At 40.2% G+C, this 25,464-nt stretch overlaps 1 protein-coding gene across 1 annotated transcript in view; it reads right to left on the bottom strand.

The window, feature by feature from the left end:
• Positions 1–25,464, bottom strand: part of LOC122789830 (putative bifunctional UDP-N-acetylglucosamine transferase and deubiquitinase ALG13) — a 2,262,889-nt gene that overhangs the window by 2,131,995 nt on the left and 105,430 nt on the right. Inside the window, exon 3 of the mRNA XM_044057268.1 lies at positions 25,415–25,464. This exon is cut by the window's right edge and continues 78 nt beyond it. Coding sequence (XP_043913203.1) covers positions 25,415–25,464 — 50 coding nt within the window. The remainder of the gene's footprint in view (positions 1–25,414) is intronic.

The following is a 25,464-nucleotide window of genomic DNA, read 5'->3' as shown; positions in this document are numbered from 1 at the left end:
CCAGAATCTGGTGACGCATAGGGAGCTGCTGGTATGACCACTGTGTGAACAGCATCCACTGAAGGAGGCGCATGTAGAATCGAGCCAGGGGAAGAAGAGTAATGGCCGCAGCCATGAGACCTAATACCTTTAGAACCATTCTGGCCTGTACTTTCTTGCTGGCCAGAATGATCCTGACATGAGTCTGAATGTCTGAAACTCTTTGTTCTGTAAGGGTAGCTGACATCCGAACAGTGTCTAAGTTTGCGCCTATGAAGGTAATAGACTGGCAGGGCGATAAGGATGACTTTTCGAAGTTGATTGAGATGCCTAAATGAGAGCAAAGGTCTATTGTGTAATCCCTGGCTTGTATAAGCTGATGCCTGGTGGTGGCTGACAGGAGCCAGTCGTCGAGATCTGGAAACACCTAGAATCCTTGACGTCTCAGGTGAGCCGTGACCACTGCCATGCATTTGGTGAACACTCTGGGGGCTGTAGTGAGACCAAAGGGCAGGGCTCTGAACTGGAAATGACTGGACCCCAGCCGAGCGGAGAAATCTCCTGGAGCGTCTGTGAATTTTGATGTGATAGTGCATCCTGAAGATCTATTGAGCACATCCAGTTGTCCTTCTGTAAGAAGGGTAGAATTGACTGAAGAGTGACCATTCGGAATCTTGTCTTCCTGACAGACTTGTTGAGTCTGCTGAGATCCAATATTGGTCTCCAGTCTCCCGTCTTTTTGGGGACCAAAAAGAACCTTGAGTAGATTCCGGGCTCTGAATGGTCTAGTGTAACTGGCTGGATGGCTCTTTTTTGCAGTAGTTTTGCGATTTCTAACTCTGCAATGTCCCTTAGACCGGGTGGTACATCTGGAAGGGAACTTGAGCGGAAGGGACTTTCCTCGAAAGGAATTATGTAACCCTTGGATATGATCGACTGTACCCATCTGTCTTGAGTGAGGGAATGCCAGGCTTCTGGGTACAGTGATAGTCTTCCCCCGACTGCCTCCAAGGAGGGACAGCCGGGCAACACCTCAGGGATGCTGAAAAGGCTGCTCAGGAAGAGACTCCCTGTTGCCCTGGTTCTTCGGACCCCCTCTGCCTCTAGGCGGCGTCTGTTGTTGTTACCCCTCTGCCTCTAGGGGTAAACTGACCACGTGAATCCGGCGTGACTCCTTGGGATTTACGGAACCACATCTTCCCACCCTTCTGTCCTTTGGGATAAGGCCTAGAAGGGTGGAAAAACGGACTCCAACAGCAGAAAGAGTCTTGCCGTCCTGCTCACACCTGGTCAAGGTTTCCTTCACCTGAGGGCCAAACAAAGCTGACCCATCAAAGGGAGAATTTGTGAAGGACGCCTTAAAGGGATCCGCAAAATCACATAGCCGCATCCAGGCTTGGCGTCTAAGAGCCACACCTGTGCCTGCGGCTCTACTCTCCATCAGCAGCATAAGATATTAGCCGCATGGAGGAGTTAGCAATGGAATTGAGGGTTCCTAGCTGCGAAGCAATCTTTTCTTGGGCCCCTGCAGCTGTAGGATCCTGAACTACTTCTCCCAGCTCCTTCAGGATATCTCTCTGGAGTCTGGTGAAGTGACAAAGATAATTCAGTGAGCATAGCAAAGGTCGCTGAGGAAAACATCCGCTTGCCGTACCTATCCATGGTCCTAGAGTCCTTATTAGGAGGATGGACGGGCACAGAAGGATCTGCAAGTTCCTTTTGGTGGCAGCCACTACCATGGCATCAGCGGGAACACCCTTGGTAAGGAATAGTTTGTCACTAGGGGCAGTTATAAATTTAGAAGGCCTCCTAGGGACTGGCTCTACAGAGTCAGGTGCTGTCCACGCCTTCGAGCAATAACCTGCATCAAGGGGTCGAAGGCGGAGACACCCAGGAGGTGGAGGGCCGAGATCCAAACGCCTCTAGGTATACTGACTCATCCTCAGAGGGATTGTTGGTGGGCCAGTTTCCCCTCTGTTTCAGAAGTTCTAGGATGTCTGAGAAGGAGACATCCTCAGGGGATCTAGGGGATCCCTCTGACTCATCAAAGTCAGTATCCGAAGTGACAGACTCGGAGGAGTCTACATGCTTCCTCTTACAAGTCCTCTTCCTAGGAGGATCTCCCGAAACATCAGGAGAATCCTCGGAAGAGGGGGAAATTCCCAATGGGGAAACCTGAGGCGGAGGATCTCTGGGTCCTGTAGCAAGAGTAGTGGCAGAGATGTCAACAGGTACAATAGAGGGAGGAGCTACGGGAAGAGACTGCTGACTGATACTAGTGGCCAGTACACTCTTCATCACCTCGAATGCTCCCCCCCCAGGCAGATCCGAGAAGCCCCGCTCCTTAGAGCTAGGAACTCCAGGGGCCACCGAAAGGGAAGCCTCCGAGGCAGATGTCGGAGCCGAGCTCACCAAGGCCGAGGCTCCAAGGGGAAGAGCGGGCTCGGACAAGGGTCCGATGCCACTCACCCCCTCGGAGGAGACCATGGAAGCCCGACCACCGAATCCCTCTAAGGAAGAGGAGATAAGAGTAGGGGCTGAAGGAACAGAAGGGGGTATCCGTCCTCCAGCCGTAGCAGTAACCAAACCCGAAGACTCCAACTCCAAGCTCTGGGGTAGAGTTGAAGGAGGAACTGTAACGGGGTGTGGACCAACAGTCGTCTGCTGAGACGGACTGTGTAGCATTTGGGCCAGTACCTGTGACTTGAGCAATCTACTGACCACTCTCTCGAGGTCATGATCTGACAACCTGGATGACCTTGAAGATCGGCTCCGATGGCTCCGCTCCGATAGAAGAGGCGAGGCCGGAGCCAAAAGTACCGGCCCCAAGGAAGGAGCCCCCGCCCTCTTCCGGGAAGGGGCCATCGGACCCGATACTACAGATCCTGTCGGCACCGACTTCTCGGAGCCGACAGAACGTCTCGATGTATCGGCTCCAGCCGGAGCCGATACAGCCACCAAAGTAACGGTGTCGGAGCCGATCGGGCCGACACCGATGCCTGTGCCACATGGGTGTCGGAGCTGATGGAGCCGACACGATGCCCATGCCGTGGGTGTCGGGCGGTTGGAACCGACCCCACAGTGGTCAGCAGATTCGGCACCGATAGCCATCGGGCCGAAAGCTTAGTGGATCAGAATCGGCTCCAGCGGGCCGATCTCGACTCTATCGAGTCGGGCCGAGGCCACAGGCTTAGAAACAGAAGCCTGGGTCTTGGCAGATTTAGTTGACTTTGAGGGGCCGACTTAGCGGAGAGCCCTCCGGCTTAAGAAGGCCCCTGAGAATCAACTTATTCCGTCTCTCCTGCAGGACTCTCTGGCTGAAGGAGTGACAAATAGCACAGGAGTCCTGCAGGTGAAGAGGGCCCAAACAGTACAGGCAAGAAGTGTGACCGTCTGTCAGAGACATCTTCTGACAGCACGAGTCACACTTCTTAAAACCTGAAACCCTCTCTTTAGACATGGTGCCCTAACACAACACACACACACCAGTCCAAATAAATTAAACTAATACCAAAAGGTATTTAGTAAAAAGCACCAACACACACACCCTAACAGGGGGGGATGGGATAGGGAAACTAACTGACTAAAAAAATTTAAAATAGACAGGGAATTCTGTCAGAAAAAGTTAAAATTAAAGTTAAACTATCAAAACAAATAATTTTTAACTAAAAGGGGCTTAAATGTCACAAATGTGAATTACTTACCAGGAGCTGGTAAAGAGAAGACCTCCCAAGCGAAGCGGCAAACGAGATCTGGGTACTTCCTGCCTTGCATCATGGGATATGGGGCTGCCTCGAGCTGGTAAAAGCAGTTCTCGAGCTAAAGCAAGTGCCGAGTCGGAGCCGAGGGATCGGCTCCGAACCCATCAAGCAAGAATGAAGGCGAGATTGACAACTTAACATCAAACCATTTAACATTTTCCATTTTAATATAATATATAGGGTGTATATCAGAAGTCCGAACACAATCTTTGAACTGGGAAGTCCGAAGACTAAAAATAACGAAGCTGCGGATCATCGAATTCTTTCCCAGGGAAAGAATTCAGTGGGCCATTTCCGCGGCTTTGCTATTTTCCTCCACTGTGGTGTGATCTCGGAATTGGTATATTTAAGTAGGGGGGTGTAGGGGGCACAGCACCCCACATTGGAAGTGTGGAGACGAAGCCCCCCAAATTAGAAACTGTATGTACTGTCCGTGTGTTATCACATTTTGTACTGTAACAGCGATTTTTTTTCCCTGGGGGAAAAAAAAATCACTGTTCTCAGTGCTCGGAGTATTCAGTTTTCAAAGTTTTGGGTTCGATATTTTCACAGTCGAAGTTTTGACACTTCGACTATGTGATATAGACCCACATTCTTCTTTCTGCTTTTTCCCAGTTTGGGGTCACCACAGCAGATCACCTGTCCACTCATGATTGGCAGTGGAGGTTTTTATGGTGTTGAGTTAGCAGCCAGCGCCCAACCTTCCACGGAAGGCACACATGCACACACTCATGCCTAGGGCAAATTTAGAGTATCCAATCCACCTACAGCATATTTCTTTGGGATGTGGGAGGAAACCGGAGCACCCGGAGGAAACCCACACGACCACAGGGAGGACATGCAGATGCCATATACATCACATGTATTTTCATAGCTACTATCAGTCCAACATTATAGAATTGCTGAATCACTGCCTTTCCTTATACATCACGCCTCCTCTTCCTGATTATTATGCATGTATTGCTCCCATTTCCTTCTACATAATCTGCTTCTTCGCTTTTCTAAAGATCCCTCTTCAGTTTTTCTATGTTTTATAATATTCAATACCTCAAATACAGTTGTAAACTCAGATTTCCATTTTCTACTAATTGCTTTTTGGCACCTAACAGAATTAAATTTAATAAGGCCTTAGCATGTCTATGTAATTCAGATCCTGTATCCCAGGTCAAAAGAATCATTTCCTTACAGCCATTTGTTTACCCAGTATTTTGAAAAGAGTACTCCATAGGGAATTTTTTAAATCTTCCAACTCATTACATTCCAAAAACATATGTTCCCAGTTGTATCTTTCTCCATCACATCTCTACCATTTGCAATCCACCAGATGAAAAATTCTTTGAAGTCTGCTAGGGGTATACAAAATACCTAGGTAAACATTTCCAAGCTAAGATCCTAAATCTTCTGGACTTAGTTGCATACTTGTGAGCCATACTTGCGTCTTCGCACAATTTGTTTTTACTAATTGCTTTTCCGGTCTTCCTTCCCAATCTCTTGTCATGCCCTCTGATAGATTCTTTTAGCAATCATACAATATTTTATATGCTCTATTAAATTATCCCTTTAACAGCTGATTCAGTTCTAGATTAAACTAAACTGTATCACAGCAGGTCTTTCACTTAAAATTCCCCTATCTCTTTCTCTTTGCCTGCATTCTGAGATCAAGCCCTGGGTAGGGCCTGCAATAAAAATGTCCTCTTGACCTCATCCCACCGTTACCCTTCCAGTAAATCCCAGCCCCCTCTTGCTTATTTTCTGTACCCCTACTCAGAGTCATCCCTATTGGCAAAATGTCCTTTCTCCAAAGCTGCACTGGCTTACTTCTTAGAATTCTTTGATACTTTATGAATATAATATTCTGTATGGTTATTATTCGCTTGAAGGATCTGCATCCAAAATCCATCTCGCACTACATTTCTTTAACTTCCACCTTGCTTCATCACCCCTCTGCACTCTGAATTATAATAATCTCCCATAAGATATTGTGTATATGAGCCTTAACTATGTAACTCTAAAATAACCTTTCAAATCAGGTAAACCTAAACCACCTTGTTCTACTAGAAGGATCAACTTACTCAACTTCTGCCCTCTTTCCCTTCTCCGATAAATGTTTTCAATTCCTTATTATTGTCCACAACTTTTCTTCAAGGTAATAATTGACCTGACCTGTATACAAGCCTAAAGGGACTAAACATTTTCACTGCTTGTATCTTACTACCCATAAATAAGAGCAATAGAGAATTTTTGTTTCTCAATTTTTGTATGTTTTATTTAGTCTCTTCCCACATATCCTTAGCTGCTATAACAGAAGCCTTTTCAACCCATACTCCTAAATACTTCATCTTACCATGTCCTTATCAATGTGAATACAGCTGAACCAATTCTTGTGTGGGTACATAATTTACAGCTATAGCCTTTTTTCATTTATTTTATATCCCAGAAAGACTTTAAATGGCCTCAAAGTGTTCCACAACACTGAGATGCTCTTTTCTGTATTTATCAGGTACAAAATATTTGCAAATAAGCCAACTTATCTTAATTAACAATTATATCTTTGTATTTCTGAGTCCCTTATTTTCTTTATCAATGGCTCAAAATATAAAGCAAATGAAGAGGAAATGACATCCCTGCCTAGTTCCTCAGTTCAAACACAGCTCCGAGAAGAACCCTCCTACTTTAATTCTCAACTCCATTCCTTCATATATCCTTATTTACCTTATTGTTGCATCAAGAAATGAAAACAATTCTAATGCCCTAATCAAAATCCCAGCTTATTTTATCAAATGCTCTCTCTCTCCATCAAGACCCACCAACAACAAAGGTATTTATTTACATTCTGCTTCCCTCTGGATTATCATTGTATTAATATTGTCAAATGTTTGTCTTCCCTCCAGAAAACCACACGGATCCCTATCAATTGTGACACTGCCTCTGCCATTCTTTTAGCTAGTACAGACAAACTTTAGAACTGTGGTTTAAAATAGCAATGAGTCTATACAGAGCTGGGTCTGATGGGTCTTTACCATCTTTAGGTAACAGCCACTACAGCCTTCTTACAAGATGCTTGGTGCCTCTCTTTTTAAATACTGCAACAAAATCTTCCACATCTTTATCACTTTCTTCTTCCTACTTTCCAAACTTCCACAGGAATGCCATCTGTTCCCGGAGACTTTCCTGAAGATTGATTAAACATCAGTGTTTTTATTTCCTCACCTCCTAACTTAATTCTTATTTACTGAGAGAAGTCTACCTCTTATGTTGGCTTACTTAAGCCTTACATAAATATTTCCATTTGTACTTTTTCTGATTTCCACATTTCTCTGGTTTATACAAATCTTCATAACTTCCAGAATCTCTAAAATATCTACAGGATCTCTGGCTATTTTTCTTGTTACAGGTTACCCACGTTTAGCAACAACCATTAGAACATTATGTTGCCCAAGTCACTGTACTACAGTTTGTGTGTTCTGGAGTTATCAAAAATTAGTTGCTTAACTGCAGTCTTGCTAAACTCATGCATACAATCCAGACACTCGCTTATCTTCTCTTTAGCACTCTGCATTTGCTCCTCCTCTTCTTGTTCTGTAAGATTCCCCTTATTCTGCAATACTTTAACCCTTGTCAACCCCTGTAAGTATAGTACTTCTTAACCAATTCTTTCTTTTATCTCAACCCTATCTTTAAACTCAATTTTCATTTTATCCCAGTCACCAGCTATAACTTCTGAAAATATTTCCATCATCCCTGTTAAGTCAGGCAGTGTTTTATTTTTGTTCAATTACCCTGCATTTTTACATTGGATTTTATTGGTGCATGATCAGAAATAGTTACTGAATGTGTCAAAGCTTTCAATTAAATGCACATGCTCCTTTGAAATAAAATTTCTGTGTAGCCTAGCCCAAGTTACTTTACTTGGGGAATAGTATGTAAATCCTGTCCGAATTCCTACTACTGAATTCACATCATAAATACCAAATATTTTCATAAATTCCTTCAGAAATCTACCCTCTTTTGTTATACTGTCCATTCTAGATCCGCTGATACATCACTATTGCAAATCAAATTCCAGTCCCCAGCAATAAGTAATGTTCCCTGCTGAATTTTTTCTTAAGCTCTTAAGGTTTTTTTAATCCTCCTCCCTTGTCAATAACCCTTACTTCCACAAATCTACCATTTTTGTTTTTTTCATCACTACTGTAGCCCTTCTAGCAATTAGTACAATTACTCCCCTTGTCCTCTAGTGCTGATATTCTGCTGAATATCCTTTCTGAAATCCTAGCTTTGTCAAATGCACATGGTCATTTTTTTCCAAGTGCGTCTCCTACTGCATTATTTCAACTCTACATTTTTAAACATAAATACCCTTTCCTTTTTATCTATACCTGTAAGGCCATCCACATTCCAATACAAGAGCAGCATAGCCATCATGATAAAAAGCTAGTATTCCCACCTGTTATACATGACAGTTTTTTTTAATGTCTAATTGCAGCTTTTGTATTACATGCATATACTGTTTGGCAAGCTGATCTTTTGTACAATTGTTTCTACTCATCTCCATTTGAACCCACGTCACATTTTCAAGACTTTCTTTTAAAATCCTCACACAACAAAAAATAAATAAAAACATCCCATCCCCAATTAACTTGAAACAAAACACACAAAGCTATGTACCTCTTCAAAATATGAAGCTTAACCCTCAAGATGGGAACTGCCCCAAATAAACCAGCTGCACCTCCAAGCATTAACTAACCTAAAATTAAAGTTATCCATGCTAAAGTGCATGCTACTCCCTGTGCTCTCACTTACACTGATTGCTGTCCATTCTTTTATTTCTTTTCCCCTTACAGATATGAAAAACAGCGCATATGCTTTCATAAAACATTAATTTTTAACCTTAAGAAAAAGTGCACTAGGCATCTTTAAATAAAATTAAACTGCTCTATTCCCTGCATTAATGTATTAAAACTGCTAGGGAGTTTACCTCTTAATTTCAAGCTATTTTTTTCACTGAACTCTTTCCCACTGTAACTTTAAATTTTGAATTATCCTCAAGAAAGAACACTCAGAATTCAAGATTAACTGCACCTGCAGACAGCTCATGACCATGGAAATGAGCTTAGCAATGAGCCTTTTTCAAACTTCATTCAGAAAACATTGCGCAACTGCCTTCAGCTGCTGAAACCATCTCCACTGAACATCTGACGGTGAAAATCAAGCTAATAACTTTGCAGTTGTAAGAAGCTTAGCTTTTTATGGCTTTCATCATACCTCTCAAGTGTACCTTATTACGAGGAACGTACCTTATTTGAGGTCTTAAAAAGTTCATGTTCCTCAAAGTTCCACACTGAAAGAGTCTGTCACACATTTAGTGTTAGGAATTTTTTTAAAGTGAAATCCATGGTAAAAAGAAATTAATCATATTAATTCATTAAAGGATCTTCTTTATAAGTTAAACCTGCATATTTTAACCATTCTACAACCTTCCTAGTTGAAGTAGTTAGTAAGCCATTAGTATGTGTTCCACATTTTGCCCATTTGTTACACATTATGAAGGCGAGTGTTCCTCATTTTGGAGATAGGACGCAGAGAGCTATGGCTTTCATCATTCTCTTACTTTTTCAGCCTACATGCTGGGAAAGAAATCTGCTTATAGTTTAAGCCAAAGGTAGTAATCCAGACATTCACTTTCGTAAAATAAAAAAAAATCCTAATTCTACAAATCTATAATCTGTGTACTTTTACACCCCACTCCAGCAACATCAGATTACAGCATATGAACAATAAACTTGCTTTTATCCAGTCTCCACCCCCTTATATTGTAAAATACACATTTCTAACTAAAGTACTTGTTTACTTTATCTTTAACACATGTAAAAGTCACTGAAAAGACTCCCCCCACATTTAAAACACCTGCAACTACACAAAACTGTTTTACTGTATTTATCAAGCTGTTAATATCATGAAATGTTTTATACTAATAATAAAAACTGTTCTACTTAACTGTTAGCCCTCCCCTTTAGTGTCCTTCTAAACATTAAATGACACGGAGGGGCATATTCTTTACAGTCCATCCACAAGTCTAAAGTCAACATAAGTCCAGTGTTTTTCAGCCATTTTTTCTTTCAAAACCATATTTCACAAATGTGGTAAGACACTTTATAATATTCAAATAAGGAATGTAATTGTGGGCTGATTAAAATGCAACTCAATGGCATTATAAATTACTGAAATAAAATAACACAAGTTGTGTAAAACACAGCTAAATACTTGAATAACGGTACGTGCTTTTACAGCTACAATGCAGCTTCGTCAGACCATTAAAATACACCAGAAAAAAAAAACTTAAAATAATTCAAAAGCACAAATTAGTACAAAATCATGTGATCAATTTTGAAGCTTGGATACAATGTAACCAATCAAGCTTAAAGAAATAGTACCACTAAAACACCTCCTCTCCTTAAACTCCTGCTATTTTAATACAGGTTTCGAACAAACTTTCTCATTCAATCCTTTGTCTTCATAAGATTGCAATTTAATTATCCAGTGTAATTCTCTTACTTCAGTAATATTAAAATCACCCAGTCTAAAAGAAAAATCCAGCTTATCTATAAGCATAAAGGTAAAAGCATGTGCTTCTCCATACCAAGAGACACGATGCGCAAGTGCATTTGTTTCATCTTGGAATCTGATACTTCTAACATGTTCCCTTAAACATTCTTTCAGACTCCTGTTAGTTTTTCCTATATAAAAGGAACAGCACAATATGCAATGTGCCAGATAGACAATGCCTCTTGTACTACAGTCTGCAGTCACAGTAAATACAAAGGTCTTACCTAATGTGGGATATTGTGAACTACTGTCACTATTAATAAAGCTACAGAAACTGCAAGCATTGCAAGAAAAAGTTCCTGCTCTGTTTACGACCTTCTGTTGTTGTACATTGTTATAGTATAAAAGTTGCTTCAGATTTTTCTTGTTCTTGTACCTAAAACGCAGGTTTCTTCCTTGCTAGATCTTTCAACTTGTCATCTGTAGTCAATGTATGCCAGTTGTTGCATATAAAATTTGACAGTCTACCTATATTGCTGGAGTAAAATAAGGCAACAGGGATGAGACTTCTTGAGTCAATAGACTCTGCATTGGACTAACTCAGTGGTCCCAGCTGAGAAAAAGTTATGTACTCACCATAACATTCCAGGTTTGTCCAGCTTTGCCTTCATTCTTACCAGGATGGACTTTGATCTGACTTGGCCTTGTATACAGGCTTGAGGTCTTCCACTAGTGCTTGGCTAAACCCTATCACAGCATGCACTAGGAAAGCTCCCCAGATCTTGTTTGGGGTTATAATAATAAAACAAATATACAAAATAAAGGCAGTTTAATACCAGAGAGAGCAATAAAGAAAGTCAGAGAATAATATCCAATTGCACCAACTCAGTCTTCCAACAGCGAAAAGGCTGGGATGTAAGAATGAAAGCGAAGATGGACAATACACATGGAACATAATATTGAGTACATAACCTCTTTATGGATTGTTGTCCTATCTCGCCTTCATTTTTGCCAGGATGGGACAGCGTCCCTAGCACCATCTTTCTTGGGTGACTGTTCCTGTTTTAGGGATTACTTGTGAGGCATCAGAACTGCTCTGCTGTGTCTGCCTGCTATCACACTGGACTTCCCTGGGATATGCATTGCTATCAAAGCACTGGGAGGAAGTCGCCCACTCCCATACTCTCAGGGCCTCTCAACAAAGGGGGTAAAGATCTCATTCCTCCTTGTTTTATATACCATACAACTGACATGTCTGTCTGTACTGCAATACTTCACAGTGGAAGAGAGTCCTGGAATGCTTGCAATGCCAGTAGCACCGCTCTCATCTTTAGGACAGTGATGTGCAAATGGGCCTCATGATCCTGCCAAGTGCCTTGATTTGTTTAGGTTCCTGAGATCCAGAACTGGTCTCCAGTTCGCTGTTTTCTTTGGAACTAAAAACAATCTTGAGTAAGTTCCAGATCCTATTTGATCTGTGGGGACTGTTTGGATTACTCTTGTCTAACAACTTTTGAATTTCTAATGTTGCCTGATCCCTTTGACTGGGTGGAACGTCTGGGATGGGCTTTTTTTTGTTTGAGACTGGGAAGGAAAAGGGTATGGAGTAACCTCTGGATATGATGCTTTGTATCCACTTGTCTTGTTATTCGCAGCCAGGCTTCTGGGTACAAATATAAGTGACCCCTCGACTGCCTGCAGAGATGGACAGGCAGGCCTCCACTCAGGAGCGCTGAAAGGGCTTACCACAGAAAGATTTTCTGTCACTCTGATTGTATGGACCCCCTCTGCCACGTGGGTCAGAGTCTTCCATTACTATTTCTCCCTCTGCCCCGGGGGAAGATTCACCATGTGTCCTGGAAAGCTGAGCTTTTCGAAACCAGATTTTTCCACTTCCTTTCTGACCTTTAGGATATGGTCTGGTAGGTAGGGAAAAACGGACTCCTACAGCAGAAATAGTTTTTTCTTCCTGTTGACACCTGGTTAGTGTGTCCTTGAATTTGGGCACAAAGAGTCAAGCCATCAAACGGGGCATTCACAAAAGAAGACTTAAAGGGTTCCATGAAGTCACACAAGCGCATCCAAGAATAGGGAAATTCCTGACCCCACTGTTCTACTCACTCCATCCGCTGCATAAGAAATCAGTCACATGAAGGAGTTGACCACTGAATTTAAGGTACAGAGTTGGGAGGAAACTTTCTCCGACACCTTGGAGGGTCTCTCCTAACTCTTTCAGGAAGACTCTCTGTAATCTAGTAAAGTGGGTCAGGTAATTCAGTGATCTAACAGCAAAAGCCTCTGAAGAAAAAAATGCGCTTTCCATATCAGTCCCATCATGCGAGACTCCTTGTTCAGTGGATGAACATAAGATGATGTCTCTGAAAGTTTCTTCTTGGTGGCTGCTGCCACCACCACAGCATCTAATGGGACTCCCTTAGTAAAATAAGTTTTGCCTGAGGGGGTGGTGATCAACTTATTTGACTTCTGAGGAACAGGATCCACTGAATCTGGAGACTCCCATGCCTTTCAAGAAACTAAATCCAGAAGTTCGTCAAAAGGTGGAGAAACCCAAGTGGAGGGAGGGGTGAGATCCACAGACCTTAAAGTAGATGGACTCCCTCTGCTGAAGGATTGGTGGACTTCCAAGTACTTGTAAGATGTCTCCAAAGGAGACATCAGGAGGAGACTGTGGGGACCCTTCATCTTCATCGAGGTCCGTATCCAAAGTTGACTCCTCTGGGTAGTCTAAATGCTTCCTTTCACATAGCCTCTTCTGAGGGACATCTTCAGAGGGGTACTCTGGAGACATTTCAGAAGAGGAATAGTGGGGGGCAGCCTGAGGACTAGGATACTGCTTCCCTGTGGGTGCAAGGGTATAGAGGCAGACACCTGTTCCTTTGGGGGAAGAACATCCAGAGATGACAGCAGAAATGCCTGTGGAGACAGTACTCTCATCACCTCAAAAGCCCCCCACCCCTGATCAGAAAAGAACTCGACTGAATCCCCGGAATCAAGGAGGATGGCTTAGAATCTGAGGTAAGAGCCAAGCTCACCAGAGCCCATGCCCAGAGAAGCAAGTCTGGATCAAACTGTCCGATCCGACTAGCCTCCCCGGACCCAACCAGACAGCGTTGGCTCCTAGGCTCAAGTTCCAATGGAGCAGAGGATGGAGCAATGAATGGTTCCAAAGATCCTGTAATAGGTCTCTGTTCAGAGGGTTCCACCAATAATCAGCTCCAGACATTACGGCTTCAAAGTTGGATCGGAGGAGGAATCGAAGCAGAAGGGGAGAATGTGGTTGGATCCGAAGCCCTCGGGGTTGGATCCAATAAAAGCTTGGTCAGTGCTGGTGTCCTAAATAGCCTTTGTACCACTCAATCTAAGTCATCGTTGGATAGGCTCCTGGAAGTCTGAGTGGAGGGGACTGGAAACTGGTTAGGCTGGAGTACAGGAGAACTAAGAGTAGGGGAGAACGGCTCCAATACAGGGGACCAGCTCCGTAACTCCACCAGCACAGAGACTGATGCTTTCAGAACAGTAGATTTCTCTGATCAGACAGCCTTAGGATCTAGTCTGGAAATTTTTGTAAACTTTTTGGAAGGCACTGATGGAGCACTGAAAGAGGAAGATCTCTTCGCAAATTTGTCAGATCTTGAAAGAGGAGACTTGTCATACTTTGATGAACCTGGTCCTTCTTGTATTGCTTTCGAGAAGGGGGGTTTTAAAAGACTTCTTAGTATTAATTTGTTTTTCTTCTCCAGAAGAGCCCTGTGATAAGTAATGACAAACTGAACAAGACTCATGGAGGTGGACAGCTCCTAGGCAATATACACAAATAATATGTATATCAGGGACATTTTCTGTCCTCATTTTATGAAACCAGAGTGTTTCAAATCTTTAGAGGACATTATGAACAAAGGATAGAACTCGAAAAAAAAAGGCTAGAATAGCTTTTTTTCCCCAACAGCACCAGCAACAACCACAACAGTAGTTAAACTATAATTGTAAAAAAGAAGAAAAAGGGGAGGGCACAGCCTTCTAACTTAAATGGGCTATACCCGGAAGAGTGAAAGGGGAAGCCCTCTAACAAAAGGGCCAAGGGTAATGCAGTCATCTAACTTAAAAGAAGTTTTAACAGTTTTAGAGAAAAAAATCAAAGTTAAGACGAGCCCACTAACTAAAAACAAGCAATTAAAGGTGCTAGAAGCCGGGAAAGGAAAAATAAGGCCTAATGGAAAACAACAGCCAACAGCAAAAAATCAGCAGAACAAAGCATAAATAAACCAGCTATGTAAAGCAATAAAGAATAATTAAGAATAAGCAATTTTCAACAACAGCTATAATACTAAAGGAGTATACCTTAGCCAGAGCTAGTAGAAAGCATCCAATCTTGTTTTGCAGCAAATGAGATCTGGGGAGCTTTCCTAGTGCATACTGGGATAGAGTTTACCCACAAGCTAGAGGAAGACCGCGAGCTTATATACAAGGCAGAGTTGGATCCGGACCCATCCTGGTAAGAATTGAGGAGAGATAGGACAACAGCACATATAAGATTTTGCCAAACTGTCACGCAAATCTCATAAAACTAAAACTCTAACTTCATCACTTTTATAACCCCTTTGCAAAAGTTCCTCTTTCAAAACAGAGAGATCTGCCAGAAAACCTTTAAGCCTACTGTTTAATCTAGACATTCTCAAAACTTGTCCTATGATTACATTGCTGTAAATATATAGGGGATGAATACTTTGTCTATGTTGGAGAGTTCTTACGACAATCCTTTTTATACCGACCCGTACTAAACTCTCCAGCTTTCATCATTTTTACATCTAAAAATTCTGAACATTCATACGAACTCGACTATAAATTTTAAAAAGGAAGTGGTGGTATGAATTTGTTTAATAAATTGTTCTGTTCCCCTCCATAGCAAAACTACATCAACAAAGCATTTATAAAAACAGATGAATGAAGCAAAAACATTATCTTTCAAAACATACTTGTTTTCCTAATGTGCTAAAACAGGATTGGTGTAGATATTGGCACAATATGTGCCCATAGCCACGCCAGTGCACTGCCAATAATAAAAACCAGCTGAGATAAAAACATTATTCTCTAGGACTACTTCAACAAACACTTTCTTTAGCAGTCATTGTTCCATTATAATTCAAAAACTCTCTCAAAAAAACAATCTCAGTATCATTGGTAATAACTGTAAATAGAAAGCAAATATCTAATGTAACTAATAAAATAGACTTATAAAGGCAAGTTGCCATAAAAACATGCAAGTCAGTTAAAAACTGTTTGGTGTCTCAAGACAGTACTAATTTTTCAAAACACCTTTCAACTTATGTTCAACATTTTAACCCCAAGTGTCGTAGTCAGCAAGCAGGAATACAACCAGTGGAAAAAATATTTCTTTAATACAAGGCACAAAAAGTAGTTACGTGCCTTCGTCCACCCCTGGACTTCTTCAGGACAAGTCTTACACAAATCCAGTTTAAATATAGTTCCTATCCATCATCAGCATCAATTAATTAAAAATTAAGAATCAAATAAAATGTTTAAAAACAATTGGTTGCTACTGATTAATGAAGCAAACTCCCCTAATGGATGTGTAAAACTCTATAAAATAATCATTACCCAAGACCCCCAAAAAGTTTTTCTTCCTTCAACAGATAAACCCAACTTGGGTATACAAAAATGTAAAAAAAATACCCAATGAAGTACTTTAAAAATATAGCAGAATCAGTAAATCGTAATTAAAAAAAAAAAAAACAAATGTGTTGTAAAACAAATTCATTTTACAAGTATCAACTTGAAAAGCTGTGTCAGTGTGCTGATTTACAACTTAGCAGCTCTTAATCTGAGGACAGGCTGTAGGGAAACAAATTCATTGAGGCCCGGCTTGACCGTAGTTGTCTAGCTTTAATTGCCAAAGGAGTTCCCTATATTCCAGCCTGTTCACCCAACAGCCCCACCCCCACCCCACCCCCGGGTCCTTTGGAACTATTTTCAAAATACCAAATAAACATTCTTTAAAACCAGAGCAGGTCAAGGAATGTTATATAAGGCATTGTTTAACCTGGCCCTTTTCATGTCATAGAGGTGTTCATAAATCCTCTTAGCTAGTTTTCTCTGTCTTCCCTACATAAAAATCACCACATTGGTTGCAAAATGCAGTGTAGACTAAACCTGTAGTGTTGCAGTCTCCCTTTTTCAAAGTAACCACGTTTAACAAATTCTACAGGGTAACCCTATCGTTCTCCACACTAGATTGGCAGTATTTGCACCTGCTGAATTTGTTAGTGCCTAACCTCTGTGTGGGTCTACGCTTTTCTAACACCTCTTTTAGGTTGCTATGTACTTTATAAACAAATGGAGGTTTGTCACCTAGATAGTGGTGCAAGTCCTCATCTAGTTTGAGAGCAGCCCAGTTGTGGGTAATTCTCTCTCTGACCATTGAACTAAGTCCATCGTGTGTAATAACCATCCTAAATAAAAATTCCTTTTGATGAAATCAGGAACCTTTGCCATGTCAGCAATAAGATGGGAGTGCCCTAGAAAACAGGGAAAATGACTATCCCTTTTGTCAATAACCTCCAACTTTAACTTGGCGAGCAAATCTAATGGGTAACTTCTGTCTAGAAACATAAATACACGAGTCAAAATTTCATCCTTCGATGTCATACGGGCTTGCTCATATAAACTGCCCCTTGACTCAATTTCACTTACAGTGCATGGGGTAATTACTGTTTAAATTGAGATGAGTTTGAAAAGGTGTCTTTTCTGTAGAAAATGGACACTAAGTTCCCCTCATATATCTCTAAATGCACATCAAAAAAATCTATTTTACCGTGTCCAACCCCATGGGTAAATCTCAGGAAATCTGTGGTGTTCGATAAGATTCATTAAAGGTTCAATGTCCTCACTATCCCCTTCCCCAAACAAAAAACATGTCATCCGGGTATCTGGATTAAAAAGACCATAAGTTGCTAAACCTTGTGTGAAACAAAAACCTTTTCTCCCAATTAAGCATAAGGAGGTTAGCAAAAATGGGGGCACAAACTGCCCACATTGCCACCCCACTCACCTGTTTGTAGTATTCCCCTTCAAAGTAGATATAGTTGTTGGTCAACACCAGTTCCATTAAATCTACTAAGAATCTGGTCTCTGGGGGGGGGGGTCAAATAGGTGGCCTTTGAGATGGCCTCTTCAAAAAACTCCAGTCCAGTGTTGTGGAGAATGTAGGAAAAAAGATAAACAGTCAAAAATATTACTCCCTCCTTCAAAAGAGGGATTCAACTTTCCCAAAAGTCCCACAAGTCCCTCAGTATATGTTGGTGTTTTTTCAACAAAGATTTTAATTTTCTGTCTGAATACACTTATTTTGGAAATACTTCGGAAGGACCCCGGGGGGGGGGGACTTGGGAGAACAGACTGGAATACAAGGAACTCCTTTGGCAGTTAAGGCTAGACACTATGGTCAAGCCAGGTCTCAATGAATGTGTTTCCCTACAGCCTGTCCTCAGATTAAGAGCTAAGTTGTAAAATCAACACACTGACACAGCTTTTCCAGTCGATACTTGTAAAATGAATTTGTTTTACAACACATTTGTTTTGTAAGAATGATTTACTGATTCTGCAATATTTTCAAAGTACTTCATTGGATATTTTTATACATTTTTTATACCCAAGTTTGGGTTGATCTGTTGAAATTTTTTTGGGGGTCTTAGGTAATGATTTTATAGTGTTTTACACATCTATTAGGGGAGTTTGGTTAATTAATCAGTAGCAACCAATTGTTTTAAACATTTTATTTGACTGACTTAATTGTTTTAATTAATTAACTGATGATGGATAGGAACTCTATTTTAACATGATTTGTGTAATAGTTAATTCTGAAGAAGTCCAGGGATGGACGAAAGCACTGAACTACTTTCTGTGCCTTGTATTAAAGAAATATATTTTTTTCCACTGGTTGTATTGCCTGATTGCGGATTACGACACTTTTGGGATTAATAGTTTTATCTTAGTGTCATTTGTGCTGCACACCAGTTTGATTACTATGTTCAACATATCTCGAAACAGGCTCCATTACCCATCCACAACCTGAAACTATTGGTCTAAGTGGAGGGGTTCCAGGATTTTTGTTCATTGTAGGCTGCCCACTAAAAATAGGTATTACTGGATTTTCAACCTGCAAATATTTGTATAAATCATAAGTAATATTTTCCAATCAGAGCATTGAGTGAACAGGACTATTCAATAACTTAAGTCTTTCATAGTTCACTTTCTTATATTCCTATGAATCACCTAAAAGTCTCAGTATACTTTCATCATAAAAAGATCTGTTCATTATTACTATGGCCCCGCCTTTATCAGGCGGGCAAATACATACACTATTATCATTTTGTAAAGCCTGCAGTGCTTCATATTCTTTTTAGACATATTATAAAATATATTAAACTTGTTAGCTTTACCATAAAATATTTCAGAGAAGTCTCTTTCACATGTATTACAAAAACTTCCAAGTGCTGGAGGTAAATTAGGGTTAAACACTTTTTTAAAAATGTTTACAGAACTATCATTAGCATACATAATCTATTTATTTTACATTTGTTGACCGGGATAGTTCGACTGGATACATGTCCATTTTCGGCGGAGGCCCGGGGAGAAAAGCTCCAAGGTAGAACATACAGTAAAAATCACACAGTTTACAGGATCCAGTTGAGCAACTAAGTAATATAATCATCCGTTTTTAAAACAGTGTTGACACATTGACTAGGCAATGTAACATGATACAACATGATTACAGACGATAGATGAGGATCTAGTTGGGTTTTGAACAAGGACATAGCCATGGAGTTTTAAAGTATAGCTTGATGCTTTTTTTGAACTGAATAAGAGAGGGTTCAAGAGCAAGATTAGCAGGAAGTGAGTTCCAAGTTTTGCCAACCGAGATAGCAAACAGAGACCCAAAAGAGTTGTTGATTTTGGATGTTTAAACCAGTAGTTTATTAGAAGAATGAAGTGATCTCTGGTTGCTATAAGTGTTTATATGTTTAAGTGCAGGCATATTACAAGGGTGGTTGAGAACTTCATGGGCAATTATAAGCTGGTTGTACTGAAATAGGCTAGGCTATTCTAGCCACCCCAGAAGATTTAGGTTGTGACAGTGGTGGGTCCTATAAGCCGTGCTTGTTGCAAATCTAGCAATATGGGTATAACAACTGAAGAGTTTGGCAAGAACAGATTTGTTCAAATCAGTGAGTAGAGGGGAGGCATAGAGAAGAGTGGAGGAGTAGATGGGAACAAGCAATAGCAGTCCTAGCAAATGGAGTAAGGAAAGGTTTGATCTTATAGAGGGACCCAAGTTTTGGTTTTCACAGTTTGATTGATACGGATATCAAATTTGAGGGTGTAGTCTATTGTGATGCCCAAGAGTTTGGTTTGTGCATCTGGGGAGATAATGGTACCATTATTAGATTTTATGGTAAAGAGTAGTGAGGAAGACTTACAAGTGGGGAGAAAAGAGGCAACTTTGTTTTGTTAGGGTTTAATATCAGCTGACTGTTAGAGCCAGTTTTCAACTATATTAAATGTGTTCTGGGATAATGTCATTAGATATGTTGGGGAGGTGGCTGAACAAATCAAGGTGGAGTCATCCACATACTGGATACAGGTAGCATTTGGGATGAGTTGGAAGCTCATTAATAAAGAGAGAAAAGAAGGGGTCCTAGTATGGAGCCCTGGGGGGACACCTAGGGTGAAGGGTAGACTGGTTGATGGTTTGTCCTGCCACAGGACAGCTTCTTGTCTACAGCACAGGTATGATTGGAACCACTGAAACGTGTGGCTATTTAGTGAGATGCCCTAAGGGTGTGCATGAGTATTTGGTGGTTGACCCTACTGAAGGCCTTGGAGAGATCTAAAAAGAGGGCTGAGGAAAGCTTGCTATTATTTTGGTTATGGTTTATGGTGCTAGAGAAGGATAAGAGGGCTGAGGTGGCACTGTGGTGTAGACTAAAACCATGCTAAAAGTTAGCAAACAGCTTATTCTGGGTAAAATAGTGCATAAGTTGTTTATGGACACACTTCTCCATAAGTTTAGCCAATGGTGACAGAATAGCTATGGGTCTAAAGTATGACAGTTCAAAGGAGTTGCCTTCTTTATGGAGTGGTATTACATGAGATATTTTCCAAATTGGGAGGATGGTGGCTTCAGATAAGTTTCTGTTGATTATGATGGAGATGGGTATGCTATGGCATCTGCTGCTTTTTGCAGATACTCTGGTGGGATGAGATCAGCTGTTAGAGCAGTTGGTTTTAATTTCTTAATTAGAGATCTGATAAGTGATGTAGAAACAGGCAGAAAGCTAAAGGAGAGTGGGGTATTGGCTATGGCAGAATTTGGGTTGGAGCAGCTGGGTGCCAGTTAGCTGGTTAAGGATTAGATAAGTCTCTGTGAAGAAACTACTAAAGGTATTTGCAATATCCTCTGGGGGATTTACGGTTAAAGCTGACGGGATAGGAGTGGAGGACAGTCCTGGGTAAAGAAGCTTGTTTAGATGCATTACATTACATGCAAATAGTCTTAAGTCAATAACAGTTTGACTAAAATCTCCCGCGCTGGCAGGAATGTGTGTCAAACCTTCAAGTGCTCCTTTCTCACTCAGTCAACTGTTTTATCAGATACATTCCATATCAGTGATTTACTGTGTTTTGCCACATTTTTTTTGATGTTCTGACTCGAATGATTTTCCGGTGACTGCTTCTTCCTCTTTCTCCCCCAACTCAAAGATCAGTCGTTTGCACCATTCAACCATATAGGCATGAGAGGGCTGGAAAAACCTGTGGTTGGATCACTGTTGTTAATGCCTTTCTGCGTACAACTGGCTGACTACTTAAAACAGATGCCGCGTTTAAATCTTCAGTAGATGGAATGCTGGGTGGTTGAGCAGTGTTATTAGTATTGACTGTTTGGGCAGTGACATTAACAGGAAGATTAATAAATTGCCATTAAGAAACAGAGGAAAGTCCAACTAATGGGACTGTAAATAATATTATCGATAGTACTTCCAGAAATAAGGTTAGATATATCATGCAATATAACACACACATGCCAATAGGGTTAAACAACTTGTGAGACAAAACTGGTCTATCCTATGTACATCTGATACAGTAAAAGGCACTGTAGGCTCATCACCTAGTTTTGCATTAAGGAAATGTAGTCATCTGAAACAGCTCTATTACAATGACCTATAAATGTGTTTTAAGGAAGCTATAATAAAAGCTAAAAAACTGTACCTTGCTATGATTGCCAGTTTTGTCACTATATAAATAAGAAAAATGTTTCTGTATACCTTAATACAAGTAAGGCATTTTATTTTCACACATATGTCATTTGTAAAACCAAGAATGTGGTTTACTTGTCCACCTGTGAAAAATGCAATTTACTTTACGATGGAAAAACCAACAGGATGTTAAAAGAAAGGATAGATAAACACCTATCTGACATACGTAGACACAGGTGGACAGTAATGCCTTAGCTAAACATACCATAAGCTCAGACAACAATTTACATTTAGGGTTATAAAAAACAGCTCCTAACACAAGACCCAATTCAAAAGTCCAAGGTACCAGTGATTCTTCTAGTCAACTCCTATGCTTTTTTGTCTCAAGCATTTTTCTTTTTGAAACACTGGAAAATGTTTCACTTACAGTCTCTCTACAGATCTCACTGTCAGAAGAATGAGAAGCAGAGTCCCTTCTGTTTGCTGACTTCACTTTTTATTGGATAAACTTTTTTTTTTCCTACTTAGCCTGTTCTGCATTAAAAAACTGTGATCCTCTAGGAGAGATCACAAGACCTGGATAGAGCAGCTTGAATCTGAAACCTGCCTCTCGACATTCCCAGATTGCTGGGATAAATCTGCTCATCTTCTACCTGGTGTACAGTCGGTAATAACTTTCTATAAATACACTGTTGTCTCCATTTTTTAATACTTAGTCCTCCTGAACCAATTTTGGTAGGATCAACTCTTTCTGCTGGTATGACTGCATCTTTACCAATACAGGTGTTGGCTGCTTTCTCAAGACCAAATTTGGAGCATACACTCGATGTGCTCTTTCAATTAACAAATTCTACTATGAAATCCCAGTTTAGCTGCTGATTTGTGCTTTCATAAAATAAACAGTCACTCTGGTACAGCAGAAAATCTCAGGTTTTCTCTGCGTGAGTTGTCTAACGATTCTTATTGAGAAAACATTTATCCAGCTTTTTCTTCACATCAACCTCTGATATCTGCAATTTTATCAGTTCATCTGAATGCCTAGCAAAAGCTTCTATTTTTTTCCAGCCCTTTACTGTTGAACTGACATATTGCTTCAATATTTCATTTACTTTAATCCGAGTAAATTTGATTTTCCCTCTAAATTGGAAGCCATTTCCTGAACCAAAACTGAAGCATTAACTGCTTTTTGCTGAACAGCTGCAGAATTCCTCCCAGACAGTGTTTTACCTTTACCTTTTCTGGTTGGCTTTCTTTCAGGTTTTCAAAATTTCTGCCTTACTATCACATACCAGCAGTGTATTTACTAGTCAGTAAATGAATTTTACCAAAAAACATTCAATGGCACTCCTTTTTTCAGTTTGATTTAACACTGGAGGAATTAAGTTATGCTGTTGTTCAGTGTGCAGCCCCATCTTGGAAGATCAGCAGAATGTCATTTTTCACGAAATTAGCCCCAAGTACTTAAAAACAACTTGCTAAAAAAGTGGTCCCTGACAGGAAACTTAAAATAAAAAACATAACAGGTGTTTAAGGGGGTTACCACTTAGTAAAAAAAAATGAATTAAATCTTCTAAAAATTAGATTAAATCTTAACTATTAAAAAAAATCAAAAATCTGATTGGAGGGATTTTCAATGGCGATTTAACTACCAGAAATTAAACTCTTACCAGACTGCTACTCCTGTGAAGACAGATGCTTTCCATCTAGAAGGAAAAAGCACTAAATAAAGCGTTACTGTCTCCTGACTTTTCTCTAATCAGCAGTTGAAGTGAAGGGTGAAGGAGCAGGGGTAGAAGCTACAGCTTAAGCTGACCGGTTGTTTCCCAGGCAAGAAACAAACAGCCTAAGGACTACTGCAGCAATGTGAATGCTGAATATCTTTTTTTTGTTACTAATACTTACATCATGAGGTTCTCAAAAGAATATAGCAGGCATATGCTTTTAAAGAAAAGCACATCAGACATATATAATCAGACAGGGTCACCTCTAAAGGAACCTAAAATGGCAATTTTTGAAACTTTTCACAAAGGTTTTTCCAACTGTTATTTACTTTTGACCAATTATAGTACCACTTTAAATTACTTGTTTGAAATCTACTTGAACACAGCAGTATATTCAATACTTAATTGCACTACTGGGGTATGCAGTGCTACAATGACCTACTGGGAAAGATAAGCTAATTAGAAGCATACAAGCCACAGAATATGGTTTTCTGAATGTGAAAGATGCACAGCACAGGCTATATCTCATATGCCTTTCTGACTGACAGATACACATTTGGCAATGTTTAAATAACTGCCTACTACTTACCATTGTCCTAGATCCTTACTGGTAGTGCTTTTCTTACGCTTTGGCTATTTACCTTCTAATCAATTTGTCACTTGTCAAGTGTTACAATGCAACATTTATTAGTATTACAGGTGATGCAACTAATTCACCATGTGGTTATATGTTTTGTAGTTCCTGGAGAGCCATACCCAGAGAAGTCCAAGATAACAGCATCATATTTTAAGCATACTGACAATTTCTATCTGCAACGTATGCAGCAAGACTGATCTCAACATCATTTTAGGACACAATGCTGTATGACAGGATTTCATGGTGAGGGAATGACTATATCCCTCAATCATTGACGTGTTAAACAAACCCCTAACAAAAAGATTAACCCAATACCATGGAAGGCTATAACCCCGTATTTCAAAGATAGAAATGTGGGCAGCTGCAGCAACAGCAGCAACTCAGAGGAGACTCTCCTACAGAAAGGATAAATAAGATACCTAATAAACAGAAGTAGCCCTTGAAGCCAATAATTTCTAAATGTTTTCTGTCCATGAGATACACTTTAATAACCTCCACAAAGAACACTTCAAAAGCAAGAAAAAAATCTTGGTAAAGTTTATATCCAATGAAGCAAACAGAGATTTTCACAAACTTATCGCAGATATCAGAAGTAATCATTTAATCGCCAGACTAAATGACGTCTTTTGCTCCAATACCTAGCTGCTTGATGATATGCTAAGTGACTGATAGAACCACAATCCCTCCCCCTACTAAAAAGAAAAATAAATACTTTTGACTCGCAAACATTTCAATCTACAGCTCCATGCCTGGAAAAGCAAACATTAAGAAGGGAACGAACAGAGAATAATGTGAAAATCAGACATGTATTCATTTGGTAGCAAGAATATTTATTTCACATTACACATGAAAAGACAATGAAAAAAACAATGGTTATCAAGTCTATGATCAAAATACTGACTTTCCCAATCCCAAAACAAATATTTAAATGGCTTTCCAAAACAAGAATTCAAATGGCAGTAGTGAAATATTTCCTCAATGGTAAAAGACTCTAAAACAACTTTTAAACTCTGAATCATACCTCTCAACTGTCCAGATTTTTGATCTTATTTTCAGTCTGTTCCTCATAAAATTTATGGATTTCTGGCAAATCACTGGGATGTTATGAGGATTTGCGTCACTAAATTACATACATTTGAGTTTGACTTCAAATACTTTAGAAAATGTATGTTAAAACAAACCCTGCTTCTCTAGTAATTTTCTAAATTTATAACAGCAATATTTAAAATAGTTCCCTCTCTTGCAGCCATTGTCAGGCTTTGTCGAGATTTTTTGCACTAAGAGGTTAAGAGGTATACTCTGAAGTCAAACACTCTTGATGAGGTAGGGAAAGTTGCATCTTTCTACAAAGTCTGGGTGTCCTAAAAAAAATTAGAATGAACTATAAAACTGATGTCCATTTTCTCTTCACTCATCCAAAATTGACCTTTTCTGGATGAACTAAAAAGAAACATGCATTACAAAGAATTGTGTACTCACCCAGTTCTGTAACATATCCTCCTGACATTTTCTGATAATTTCCACCTCTT

Source organism: Protopterus annectens, chromosome 15.part0 (assembly GCF_019279795.1).
Source record: "Protopterus annectens isolate FY-2018-M chromosome 15.part0, PAN1.0, whole genome shotgun sequence".
NCBI lineage: Eukaryota > Metazoa > Chordata > Ceratodontiformes > Protopteridae > Protopterus > Protopterus annectens.
The sequence above is the reverse complement of the archived record's forward strand: the minus strand, read 5'-3'. Positions and strand labels throughout refer to the sequence as shown.